Source organism: Phaseolus vulgaris, chromosome 11, assembly GCF_000499845.2.
Source record: "Phaseolus vulgaris cultivar G19833 chromosome 11, P. vulgaris v2.0, whole genome shotgun sequence".
NCBI classification, from domain to species: Eukaryota; Viridiplantae; Streptophyta; class Magnoliopsida; order Fabales; family Fabaceae; genus Phaseolus; species Phaseolus vulgaris.
The window spans coordinates 1,442,913-1,456,690 of record NC_023749.2 but is presented as its reverse complement, the minus strand read 5'-3'; the positions used below and the strand labels follow the sequence as shown (position 1 = coordinate 1,456,690).

Here is a 13,778-nt window from a genome sequence, read left to right as displayed (position 1 = left end):
ATAGTTGAAAAGGTCGAATTACTTTCTTAATCTAAATACAATCCATAAATTCATATTTAACCGTAACTAAGTTAGTTTAGTGATAAAACATGATTAAGATATGATTGGGTCTTTTTTAGATTTATGAACAGACCCATAACAGCTGAGATTCATCCAAAAATATAAATACCAAAAGACACCGGCCGAGATAATTTTTCATTCTCAACTCACCTGCGTATTGTATTTCTCGATTAAATTGATATTGTATTTCGACTAAATTGATAGTTGGAATGTCTTTTCAGGTTTTTCCAATAGTAAAAGAAATAACCAATCAGACACCACACTATTTATAAGCCTCAGAAGACCAAACCACTAAAGTAACCAAGAAGGAAACCCACGTTGAAAGAACAATAATAGTTGAAAGCTTTTAGTTCCGAGAAACAGAGGAATTTACATGGCTGAAATAAATTTCTGTGTTTATTGTTGTTCAGTGCTTAGTTATGGCAACCCAGTTTCTATGCTGCAAACTTCTGAGACTTCTGATTCCTTGTGCTGATTACTAAATAGCTCTGAGGTGATATAAAGGAACTGATAATTAACAGTATTTTATGCAGAGAAGCATAAGCAATTGATTTCAACACCCATTTTTACAAGTATGAGCTGTTGGATGATTACTTGTTCTATGGAATTTTGCAGTATGTTGGTTAAAGCGTGATTCGCTGATGCGTTTTGAAAGCTGTGATTAAATTATTGTACCTTGCAAAAGCAGCTTCTGTCAAAATTGTTTTATATTGTAAGAAAAGAACATGGTAACATCTATGCACGTGGTTGGACCTTGAGCCTTTCCTTTCCTTCCAATTTGGTGTCTGATAAGATAATGAACATATCGCATGCGAACAGTGTAGAATGAAGACAGAAGATGTACAGAAGAAGGATGGTGCAGAGAGCCCTTTAACTTTTTAAAGTGAAACTTTAACTAAAATATTTGAAATAATCTTTTAGTACTTTGCCATGCATGTCAAGTAGGTTGAAAAGCTGTACCAGACGAACTAATCCACCAAAATTGGGCGAGCTAAAATAAAAGAACAATAAAATTAAATTAAATTCTAATTAAAAAAAAATTAATACCTAAAGTAAATATTAACAATAAATCAAAATAAAATTATATATATAAAAAAAATTAATATAAAAAAATTTTATATAAAATATTAAACACCAAAATTTTGATTCTAAAAACATGAAAGTGTAAAAAACATAGTGTATTTCGTTCCACCTATGGTCTGGTCTGTTAGATTAATAGGTTAGACAAATCAAATCAATACAAATACGAATTAGTGAATGAAAAAAATTAACCCACACCTGATGGTTCGACCCATTTTATTATATCTAATGAGAAGCATTAGTATATGTAAGAATTAAATAATAATTATTTTATATATATTGCTGATCTTTGCAAATGGTTTTTATAAAAAAAAAAAGTATCATTGGTTCTTGATAAAAAAAAAATATTTCTATTTTAGTCCTACTATCAAGTGATTAAATATTTGTTGGGTTAAATGACGTGTATTCATTTTTGTCCTTGTTTGTAGTCCTTGATAAAAAAAATGGTGATTCATAAAACTTGTTTTTTTATTTTCATTTATTCACACATTTTATGGTCATGTCAATAATCTTTCGGTATTTCTTATTTAAATGTGAAGCACATCGGAAAAAATTATATATTTGTTGATATTCATATTCTTTGAGTTTCACTGTTGATTAAAAAAAATGAATGAAATATGAAATGAAAATCTTAACTAAAGAGAAATTATATTGATTTTTTTTTTCTTACAGAAAATAAGCTAAAGCAAAACACACCTATTATCATATTTAACCACTAATAAGCTCACTTAGTGAACAACTTACTACTTAAAAATGTTAATAAAGGATAAATATAAAAAAAAAACAAAAAATTTAGAGAAGTATAATGAATTTTTTTTATAGAGGACTAAAAATATAATATAAAAATTTATTGAGAATCAAAAGAAAAAAAAATACATATATTAGGTCTACTAAAGTATTGACCTTCTCAGAATGAATAAATGGAATATCAATTACCAAAGTAAAACTAAAATTTTATTAGCCAAAATAGGAAAAAAGTAGTATTGAAAAGTACACAAAATTCATAAATTTGTGAGAGATTAAAATGTTATTTAACTTTATAAATAAACTAATCCAATAAAAAAAACTGGAGAATACGTGAGTTAGTGAATCTCCTAATCCTGATATATTTTTTTTTCTTAAATTGTTTATTGGGTGAGAATAAATTTATATATATTAATTTAGAATAATTGATTTCAATAGAATCTTGAGAATGGAATCTTGACTATGTAATCAATAGCTAAAGTAATGAATGATCACTATTTATTGTTTTTTAAAAGCATTCTCAAATAATTGAGGATGACAACACAAAGCCACAATTATTGAACAATACTTGAAGATTGATTCCAATCCTTGACGACCAAAACTAAAACTAATGATGTATAGTTTTTTCTCTTGAGAAACAGAAACTGCTGTTGTCTTGTAAGAAATGAATGCATTGTCAGTTGTAAAACATTATATATTATTCCACAACTGTACTTCAAACAAAATCTAACACGATAAAGGTTAAAGAGTCTTACGCAGCATTTTTTGAACTGTAGTTGCTGAGCAATGGTCCCCAACAAAACCAAAGACAAGGACAATGGCATCACCTCCAATCACAAACTTATTTTAATTTGAAGGGTTGCATTTTCAAGGTTGTCTTTATCTTTCATATTTGAATATTTGGTTGTCCCTTTTGTTCACTCGTATTACATTCCATAGAAAATAAGGAAAATATTACTTGGTGAAACAAACCAGTTTACATCTGAAATCACATTACAATTTCAAAATTACTTCATTTCAACAAAAAAAATTATTTCTCTCTCCAAGTTGTAATCTGCTACAGGATTGTCTGGTGTAGAGTTGTGAACATATTATCAGTTAAAATCAAAGTTGTAATCTGGTACAGGATTGTCTCAGTGTAGAGTTGTTTGTGAACATATTATCAGTTAAAAAAACATTCAACCATTTAAGCTACTTATTTTAGGGGTGACCCACATTTTTTATACAACCACGTTACAATTCTCAATATTATTATTTAAATTCTTTTCATATCATTTAATTCCAAACTTACCTTTTATTATATATATTTATTTCTAAATCCGTCCCATCAAGAGTTATATAAAACTCTATAGGTTGTCAATGTATTATTTTCCTTATTTTAGTTATCTGTATGCATATGGGCATGAACATGGTCAGAATTCTAACCCTGACTGATACCAATTCCATTTACAGAGTTAATTGATTTAATATACAGATAAAAAAACAATATATTGGCAACTAGTCAACAAACTAAGAGGAATGAAACAAAACTAGTACACTGACGTAAAGGTTCATCATAACAGCTCATTCTAAACGTACACTTCATGTAGCTTAATATTACAGAGTGTATGATTCAAGCAAAGTTGCATTGTCAATCATGGAGGTTTCAAATCTCAATGAAACCGAGTGGTGGGGTGGAAATCAAGACCATGGTTAGGTCAGTTTTTGAAGAAGACACGCTTAAATATCCTTATTCTTAATTCTGCTGGAAGAAATTTAGATTTTGATGCCTGACAGATATGTTCATCCATTAATTTATACAGACATGCGTAGCAACAGTGATAAATATAAAGGGAAATTAAATAAATTTCAACAGATGGAAGGACAAACCTTATTTATCTAGGGATTCAAAATTTTCAATCAATTGCGGTGACCTGCATTACAGAACAAAACATAAATTGTTATGTAGAATTAGACTTGAATAGAATCAGAAAATAAACCAGACATCAGATACAGTACAAGTCCAATTACAATTTTTTATTAGATGAGTTCACTTGGGGACCTCGATAATCAAGGACCAGAATTAGGCTTTTCGAGGATGTGAACAGCCCATGCAAGAAAATGTCATTTTGACGTATTGATGTTTTGAAGGCTTATTTATTAATAATTTCATGAATAAAGTATGTTAGGAAGTATAGGAAAACCAGAAGGTTGGGTTTCAAAGTGTTTTGACCCAAGAGATAGTGACATGACAGAATCCAACAGAACAAGGCTAATGTCTCCTAAATTCTCCAAAAGCCGTTCCCCGTTGGATTGAATACTTGTAACCTTGTTAAAACTACATCAAGTTTATTCCTGACATAAAATTGCAGACATTGAGTACAAATAACAAATGTCCACAAACAGGGGAGCAGGAAATTCTGAGCTTGCAGTGAAATAAGCTCCACTGATGTCAACTCTAACACTGACTTTCCCTGTCAAATGAATTTGCATATAGCTTCTAATGAAAAATTGTAAAATAAGAAATTAGTACAGTATTATCGAGATTTGAACAAATGAATGTTCAAGGTAGTTCGTGACTGAGTTGGATCACTAAGTCTCATAACATATAGCTGAAGCATCCAAAATTATCATACTCCTTAAAGCACAACTATGTTGAATTACATCCTATGTCAGATTTTAGTTAATTGTGTTAGATCACTTGAATAACATTACACAGTTGCACATAAACGGCTAAAATAAAACCTTTATTGACAGCCTCTGGTGAATGTTGGGCTTGAGTGAAAATAAAGTTGAAGTGGTTGGAGAAAGAATAGTTCTCTACAGTAAGGCAAATTTTCACTATAAACAGATTTTAGTCCTATTCTTTTTGAAATTTCTCATCATGTTTACATTGGAGACGTTATAGCTGGTGAATCCCACCCCTCTACAATTGAACCACGGAGAACAGAAAGACAGGGAATAAAAAAAAGTAACATTACCATCTGTCTGTTTGATCGATACCAAGGCCATTGCAGGTAAGAATCATGCCTTTAAATCTGGCAAGATATTCCTGTGTAGCAACAAAGAGAAAAGCCCACAAAAGGTGAGTACAACAGTCATCATTCAAGATGGTATATCACAAACAAATGTAAGTAAATGACTACTAACATTAGATGATAGTTACGTTGCATACCTGTAAACTATATTTTTCAATCTCGCATATACCCGTTAAATCATAGTCAAAACGCTTGGCAGGATCACTTAATACTGTTAGTAAAAAAGAAGACAATGGTCAACAAAAAAATCCATGATTATCATGTTGCAGCTGCTAGCTGTTTTCTACACCATAACCATATGCAGGAGAGACACAGCTCTAGGTCAAACTTTGTACACTAAAAGTAAAATAATGCACACAGAGTAGCACTAACTAACAGACCTATTTATTAAGTTTAATTTAATTTCCATTACAAAATCAATGAGTTTGCTAGTAATGCTCAAGTAGCCAATCCTGTAAATTTCAGCATTCATCTAAATACATTTTGCCAAATAAATTCAAGTAGTCGATAGTTGATTTACATTACATCATATGTATAAAATAGCATTCTCATTTATCATATGTTAACAGTATACAGATGGGAAGTATATATAACATATAATATAACTTGGGTTTTCCTCAATTTTGTTTTGGGTTTGAAGTTTGTCATCAACATGTTCATCATGAATATGCGATTTCCTTCATTCTTCTAAATATTTCAATCACCACAAGGAGTAAATTAAATTCGCAAGCTTACAATGTTATGTTGGCATTAGATACAAAAGGGTATAAAGAGAAATGAAGTATTTAAGTGGAATCATAACAAGCGGAACTGATGAAGGACGACAATAACACTTGTCCTTTTACTCTAAGCATTTGTATATGTGATTCTCTTGAAGATAGTAAAATAAATACTCCTTTTTCAGGAGATGTAATGATAAGGGTAATCGTGGAAGACAGGAGATTAAATCTTGTTAAATGATGTGCTCAGTGCTTACAAGAAAAAACTAAATGTACAATGATTTCTTTTTACCATTGTAAGCTTCATTTATCTCTTGAAATTTTGCAGTAACATCACTGTCACCTCCGTGCTTGTCAGGATGCCATTTCTGTCAAATGTATTGAATCACGTGTACATAGTAAGCAAAACTTGTAGAAAATGATTTTCAGTTTGAAAATTTGAGGAGATAGAATTGTAGGAGCTACTGTAAAAAAAAAAAAAGGCAGGTTACCAACCAACGCGAGTCTTCGGTAATTTAATTTAATATTTTCATCAGTTGCATCATAATCAACCTCCAGCACTTTGTAATAGTCCTGAAAATAGGGTAAAAATAACCAATGAAGAACACATAAAACAAAAACATTTCCAGCTCATCAACTAACATTTTGCTAAATGCAGTGATGATGGCACTGCCAAAGTCTGACAGTTTCAAGCACCAATGGGAGAGTGGCAGAGTTTTTAAGTTTCAATAAAGCAGAGAAAACTAAATCATCTCTAAGACTGTGTTGCGTAAAATGAGAGACATATTTCACAGAACCAACCAACTAACAGATAAACCTACTTCCAATGCATTTCCCAGATCAATTTCACCCACAACTTCAATCTGCGACAAGCCTAACTAGTAACTAATCAATCAAACACAGATATTTTACTCAATTCAGCAATTTTATTCAATATTTTACTTTCTCTCAACTCAAACTACATTCTCCTCAGATATATGCCATTCCTTTTACCCGGTCTCAAAAGGCCATCAAATTGAAAACAATGTAGGAAAGGGGTGGGAAAAAAAAAAGAGAAAACACATATGAACCCAAATAAAAGTTCAGATTTTTAAATTAAAAGAATCTAGCAACAAATTTGGGTCAAAATTAACTATAGTCTCAAACATTTTCAAGGAATTATATAGAGCAATCGCATGAAAGGATGTGAAAATTGGAGATTAGTTATAATACCTTAGGAGGGTTGGTGTTGTCAGCAGCAGCCATGTGCTACGGAAACGGGGTCGACATGCGCACCTTCTCTTACATAATTCATCGGACTCCAACACAAACCTCGGAGACCAAAACCAGAACAACACCACAATGCTTCAACCAACTACAAACACGCTTGATAATGAAAAAAAGTAATTGGTTTTCGATTGAAAGGAATGAAAAAACAAAGTCAGAATTTGGAATTTGTGTGGTGAAAGAGAGAACAAGAGGGCATTCCTATGCCACAATTGGGAAATTAGGATCGCGTTTAGGTTTTTTTTTTTGTTCTTTTTTTCTGTTTGTTTGGCTTTTGGGTATGGCGTTTTCTACAGTTATGTGTCGCTGCTTGGTAAAAATCCTGAAGGAAATCGAACAAATGTTAAGAATAAACTAAATATCATAAATTAATTAATTAAATAAAGTAATAATATTAAGAATAAACAAAGAGATATATAATAAATCAAATAATATGTTATTTGGTAAATTCAATAAATATACATATTATAGCACATAAATAAAATAACTAATTATTAATATTATAAATAGGTTTTGTTAAAAAAATAAGTTAACTTTTGCGAGTTTATATCCAATTGAATATCAGAGAATGAATAAAAAAGAAAAATAAAGAATAAACGATAAAAAAGAAAAACAATTCAAGTTAGTCATAAATATTATCTAAGTCCTATATAAATATATATACAGAGTTTAAATTTATTATATTTTATTTTTCATAAAATATTTCAATTACAATTAAATAAAAATATGTTTATATTAAATAGTATTTAATAACTCAAACGTAATAGATGAAGTTATTGACACTGGGGCATAGTTTTTCTCAACGTCCTTACAAGAATTTAATTTACGTTGACCATTTTTTTTATCAATCAATATTATTTTTTTTGTTGATGTTACAAGATGGTTTTTTTATTTATTAATATTGATAAAAAAAAAATATGTTTTTTATTAATGGTATTATTTATAGGTGATAAAAGTTTCCTATTTAACATTGGTTAAAACCCCTATAATTAAGGTATTTCTTTTAATTGATATTGAAAATTTAGTCAACTAAAGACAAATTTGATTGATATTAATCAAAATAGAGTTTCATTAACTTCAATTAAAACTCTAAATGACTTTATCAATAAATAATAATGATAACTTATATCAACTTAAAATTTAATATAATGTCAATTTAAAAATATTATTCAGATTGACGTTGATTAAAAAATCTTAATAATATCACTGAGAAAATGTCTTGTTAAAAGAAAAAAAATGCCATGACTTACATTAGACAAAAATTAATAATTTTATTAACATTTACTTAAAAAAACCACCTTAAACGTCAGTTGAAAAAATAAAAAATAATTATAATCAATGTTGGACCAATATATAATCTCCATTAACATCGATTACAAATCATTCTAACTAATTTAATATTCATAAAGATAAATTCCAATAACAAGGCCTACGTGAATGAAAAAAAAAAATATTCTCTTTATAATATTATCCAAAAACAATTAACTATTAACTCTAGTTTAAAAAAAAAAAATTTGCTAACATCCATAAAAAAATAATCTCGAATTGACAACACATTAATTTTTATTGTATTCATAACATTTGGATCCAAAATCAATAGAAAATTATCTATTGACATCGAAATAAGAAAGAGTGCAAGAAGATAATATTGTTACTTTTAAAATGAAATTTATATTGTTATAAACAAACTACATAAATTTATTAAATTTTGTTTTTTTTAAACAATTAGTTAGGAAACATATTTTAGAATTAAAACATTTCCTATCAAATAAAGTATCCTCTAAAAATTAGCCCTTTTTTCATACTGGAGAGCTTTTATTTTTTTTAAATGACTTTATTTCATTAAATTGAATGGGAAAAAATTCCATAAAATCATGACTCAAACTATGAAGAAATAAAGAGAACATATTAACGTAATCAACAAATATTTTTTATAGGGTATCTTAACTTGCTAAAATATTAAAATTTATTTATATGTGGGGGTTTATCAGTTGATAATAATAATCTTTTAAGAAGATTAAAAGAATACAAGAAAATAGTATTTTTTTTAATATAATGTAAAACTTTTTATCATCTAATACAAAAAAGCATGTGCCAAATATGTAAGGAATCTTTCTTCTTACACTTCCATACCTTCTTGTGTCACTCCATATTAAATATGAAAATACAATTTTATCTTTTTTTTCACCTCCTTGGATTTGAAATAATAAGCCTATGGATTATGTAATCCGGATATATTCCGGATTACATAATTTGGAAGTTAATTTCATATTTAGAAAAGATTTCCGAATTATGTAATCCAGAAGCTAATAACACGTATGAAAAAAAACTTTCGGATTACATAATCTGGAAGCTAATCTTATGTATAGAAAAGACTTTCGGATTATGTAATCCGGAAGCTAATCACAAAAGACTTCTGGATTACATAATCCGGAAGCTAATTCTGAATTTAGAAAAAGACTTCCGGATTGCATAATCCAGAATATTGAAAAGGATATTTTTAGAATATGAAAAATTTATGGGGGTGGCACAAGAAGGTATGGAGTGCAGGAAGAAGCAACCATATGAAAGTATGAGTAGAGCATAGGGAGCGAGGCCTAGGGCCAAAAAAAAGGCCCAAGATGGAATTTAAAAGTATACAAATAAAACTTGTTTCTTCCTGCAGTTCCATATATTATTCTCACACCTCCATAAATTTCGTATTTCTAAAAATGTTTTTATGTAATTTTTTAGATTACGTAATTTGTAAGTATTTTTTCAAATGCATGTTCGGATTACATAATTCAAAAACTACTCTAAAATTCAAACTTTTGGATTATACAATCTATAATATCATTTTTTAAAAGTATATTCTGATTACATAATCTGTAAGCTATTTTCGAATCCAATATTAACTTCCGAATTATGTAATCCAGAATACGGAGTTGGCACAAGAAAAATAAAAATGTATTTTCATATTTTATATGGGTGTGGCAAAAGAACACGTGGAGGTGGAGGTGTAGGAAGAAAGAGTCTACAAATAATTAATCAAATTCCTCCTCCACTCATTTACCTTCTCCTCGCACCTTCATATTAATGGTGAAAATTTAATTTTAATTTTTTTAAAATTTCAAATAATTTAAATGAAACATTACTTACTTTTTCAAACTTTTATGTCTCCCCTACCGCCGTAACACTTACATTATTTCACACTTGCAATATTTCAGAGATCAATTTCATTATTTGAGCGTGTGTGAAAGAGTTAACAAGAAGATTGATCGTAATTAAAAATTCTCATTATGAAAATAAAAATAATAATTATAGTTAATTGAAGCAAATAGGTGTCAGTTAAATTTACTTTGCAAAAAAAAAATCGTAATTGTAATTAAAATAAAGGATATAATTAATTTGACTAAAATAAATAAATAAAGTTTTGCTAATAAAGTAATTAATAAGTTTTTTATTGTTTGTTTTAATTAATCTCAACTAACACAAACAAACAAATCATATCTGTAATTAAAAATTTAAAAATAATCTTTAGTTTCAATGAAGGGTTCTTCTTAGGTGTTGGATTTGGATGGAGTCATTCGTACTACAGTGTTTGATATTCTTCATCTTCCACAATTCATTGTTTTTATTCTCTAACCAGATTTAAATTTATTCGATGTGGGCTCTCAGTGACGTGTATGGTTAAAAAAGTATCCACTTTCTAATTATGGAATGATCCACTTTCTAATGATGAAATGACTGAATTTCACCAACACTATCATTATATTACTTTTTTTTTATCACAAAATAATACGTAAATATTATAATATTAAAATTGAAGGAAACTAGTTATCCATGTAATTTTAAAGAATCCATACTTGTAAGACTTTTATTAAAATTTCACTAAAGTTGATCGAATGGTCGAGAATGGTGAATAATTATCAAATTTACAATTAATTATAATTAAGTCGATTTTGTGATAAATTATAATTAAAATATGATTAATTTTTTTTATCCACGGCACATTCAAAAGGTATAAATATTAAAGAACATCTAATGTTAAAGGTAATTTTCTTATCTCAATTTATCTGCATATTGTATTCATACTAACTTAATCGTTGGGATGTCTGTTGTGGGTCCTTCCAACTCATCTCGATGAAAGTAACAACCAATCCAATATCACTGCGTCTCGAGAGAACGTGAAGACCAAAAGAAAAAAAAAAAAAAACAAAAATGAGTAACTATAGAAAAAAACTCAATCTGGTAAGAACAAAAGTAATTATTTACTTTGAGTAATTTTTTTGAGATCCTTTCAATATATATTTTGCAAATAAGCACCAACTAACTAAAATGTTTGAAGGTTTGCAAAATAAAATATAATAAAATCTTCTAAAAGTGAGAACAAATATTCTTTGTTCTTATTGAATCTGACGTGAACATAATAAATCTAAATTATTAGTGATAACTAATCTTTATTTGTGTTGAATAATTATTGAGTTTTATCATTAATGTCGAATAAAACTTCATCTGTATAAAATTTTGACATATGAATAATAAATGAGTATTGATGTTACTTGTAACGATTTTAAAGTAATTATCAATTGGATATATAATTAACTGTATATAGTTAATATTGATATTATTAATAAATATTAACTTTTCAATTTATTAATGGTGATTAATAATATTCAATAAAAAGTAATATAACGATCATTGTGAATAATAGTTATAATAACATTAATGTAATAACAATATATTTAAGATTAAAAAATATAATTTTATATTTTTTTACATAAAATGAAATCGAGTATTTATAAAAAAAAATAACAATTGTTGATGTGATGGCGATCTTTTGATTCTTTTCTTAAAGTCTCATTCCACGAATGTTGGTATTCAATCGAGATGACCTGAAAAATATACTCCAACGTTTAAGTAAGTAAAAAGTGTATTCTGATGATTTGTAAAAACATACTTTATACCTCCGTAGAAAAATTTATTTATATTGTTGATCATGAATCCTTATAATAATGGGCTAAACAAATCAAGTATTAGTCTTCAACTCATTTGTAACATATTCCTGACTTATTGGGAAGAGTATAAATATATCTTTTAGGTATATCTTTAGGTAGTTAACCAATGTTTACTTAATTTGTCGGAGATATATTCCGCATATTCAGAAACCTAAATGTAACCTATTAATTGTATTTATAACTATTATTACGGTTATTTGTTGCATACCTTAAGATACTTTTTGATTTGAACGGTTCGTTCACCAAAGTTGATACTCACTCGTTCGATAATCGGTACATATATATATTTAAAAAAAAACATAATATCTTAATATAAAAATAATTAAAAAACAATTTATTCGAGTCTAATAAAATATTGTTATTGTTGTTAAAAATTGAGTTAAATATTAGTCAATTATTTATTTTTATACAATATAAAACTCTTTCTCATCTTTTAACTATATTAATTGATAATATAATTATATTTTGGGTGCAATAATAATTGCTGTGAGTTGAGATCCATAACTAATGAATACACATTATTTGTTTGTTTTTGTATAAAAAGGGATACGGTGAATCAAAACTAAAACCTATTTTGAGATTGGGTCTTCGTCTTTTTCCCCAGCAGATCCCAGAGTCAATAACAGCCACAAAATTATTATCCTCTCCATATTTATATTATTAATTTCATAACTTATATATTGCCTAACTTACCAACACACCATGTTCTGAAATATAATAATAGTTAAAATATATTTTAATTTAATTTTTATTTGTTTATTAAATTTTAATTAAAAGTGTTTTAGTAATTTATTACATTTTTTAATTATTTTTTATAAAAGTTTTCAGTTTAGATATCACTATGCAACTTGACATCCCAGCTAAACTGACATCTCAAGTAACAACAATAATCTGCCATCACATGAAAAAATATCATTAAAAAAAAAGGAAAATAGTCCCCCATATTTTTACATTTTTCAATTTATCAAATCAATCCATTTAATAATAAACTTATTCATGTTTTCTCATAATTTCTTATTTTATTTCTTTTAATTTATAAATTTTGTTCATCCCATTTGAATTTTTTTTTCCTTGTTAGATACTGTTATTAACGTACCAAATGAATATACAATACAAATAATAAAACACATGGGGATTTAATGATTTAGGTATGGAGAAATTCAAACTCGTTTTTTAAAAAATAGTAAAGGTCTTCTGAATGTCACTGACACATTTTGGTTTGGTGAAATTGAAATTGTGCTGAACATGATTTTGATTAATGATTTTTTAAAAGTTATATTGAAGTTGTGTTTAAGTTACTTAATTTAAGTTTTACTGTTTTTTTTTTAAATAAAAGTTTGTTTGTTTTTTAAAATATTTAAATAAATATAAAATTAAGAAAATTTAATTTTGAATTAAAAGACATATCTAAAATGTAAACTAAAAGTCTAAAATATATTAAAAAATATCTTTTAAATATTAAAAAATATTTTAGTTTTTGAAAATTTGGTGTCTCCACTCTCTTTTGTAATGTCTCAATCATTATCTTATCTAGAACAACTTCCCTTTTCAACACGTTTCAATTTAAAAAGAAATTATAGTAATTTCAAGTTTTTTAATAAAACTTTATTTTTAAAAAAATCCTACTGATTTTTTTTACAAAACCTAAGTTTATAAATTTTCTTAAATTATTCAAAATTTAACAAATATTTTTTTAATTGTATCATCTAATTTCAGTGCAACCTAAAAAATAAATTTGTATTAATCAAAATTATGTCGGCTTGCAAAGTTTTATATTCAATACATAAAACACAATTTCATTTTAACATTATTAAATTTCTGTATTATAACATAATTTTTTTACAATAAAATTATGAGACATTGACACTAGTTCTCTAATGTCATAATTATTTTAA

At 27.3% G+C, this 13,778-nt stretch overlaps 1 protein-coding gene across 1 annotated transcript; it reads right to left on the bottom strand.

Annotated features, from left to right (window-relative positions):
- Positions 1-3,302: 3,302 nt before the first annotated feature.
- LOC137824364 (uncharacterized) lies at positions 3,303-7,237 on the bottom strand. Its single transcript, XM_068629997.1, has 7 exons — positions 6,833-7,237; positions 6,116-6,193; positions 5,913-5,988; positions 5,039-5,112; positions 4,845-4,915; positions 3,754-3,797; positions 3,303-3,653 (listed from the first exon to the last, which is right to left on the bottom strand). The coding sequence occupies exons 1-6, from the start codon at positions 6,863-6,865 to the stop codon at positions 3,755-3,757; spliced, it is 375 nt and encodes a 124-aa protein (XP_068486098.1). The 5' UTR covers positions 6,866-7,237; the 3' UTR covers positions 3,303-3,653; position 3,754.
- Positions 7,238-13,778: the final 6,541 nt, after the last annotated feature.

Excerpts from the sequence above, each read along its gene's own strand:
- LOC137824364 (XM_068629997.1), bottom strand. The coding sequence starts at position 6,865 with ATGGCTGCTGCTGACAACACCAACCCTCCTAAG. Across the intron at positions 5,989-6,115 it reads ATTACCGAAGACTCGCGTTG|AAATGGCATCCTGACAAGCA; the intron begins GTTGGTAACCTG and ends TACATTTGACAG. Across the intron at positions 4,916-5,038 it reads TTGAAAAATATAGTTTACAG|GAATATCTTGCCAGATTTAA; the intron begins GTATGCAACGTA and ends GTTGCTACACAG.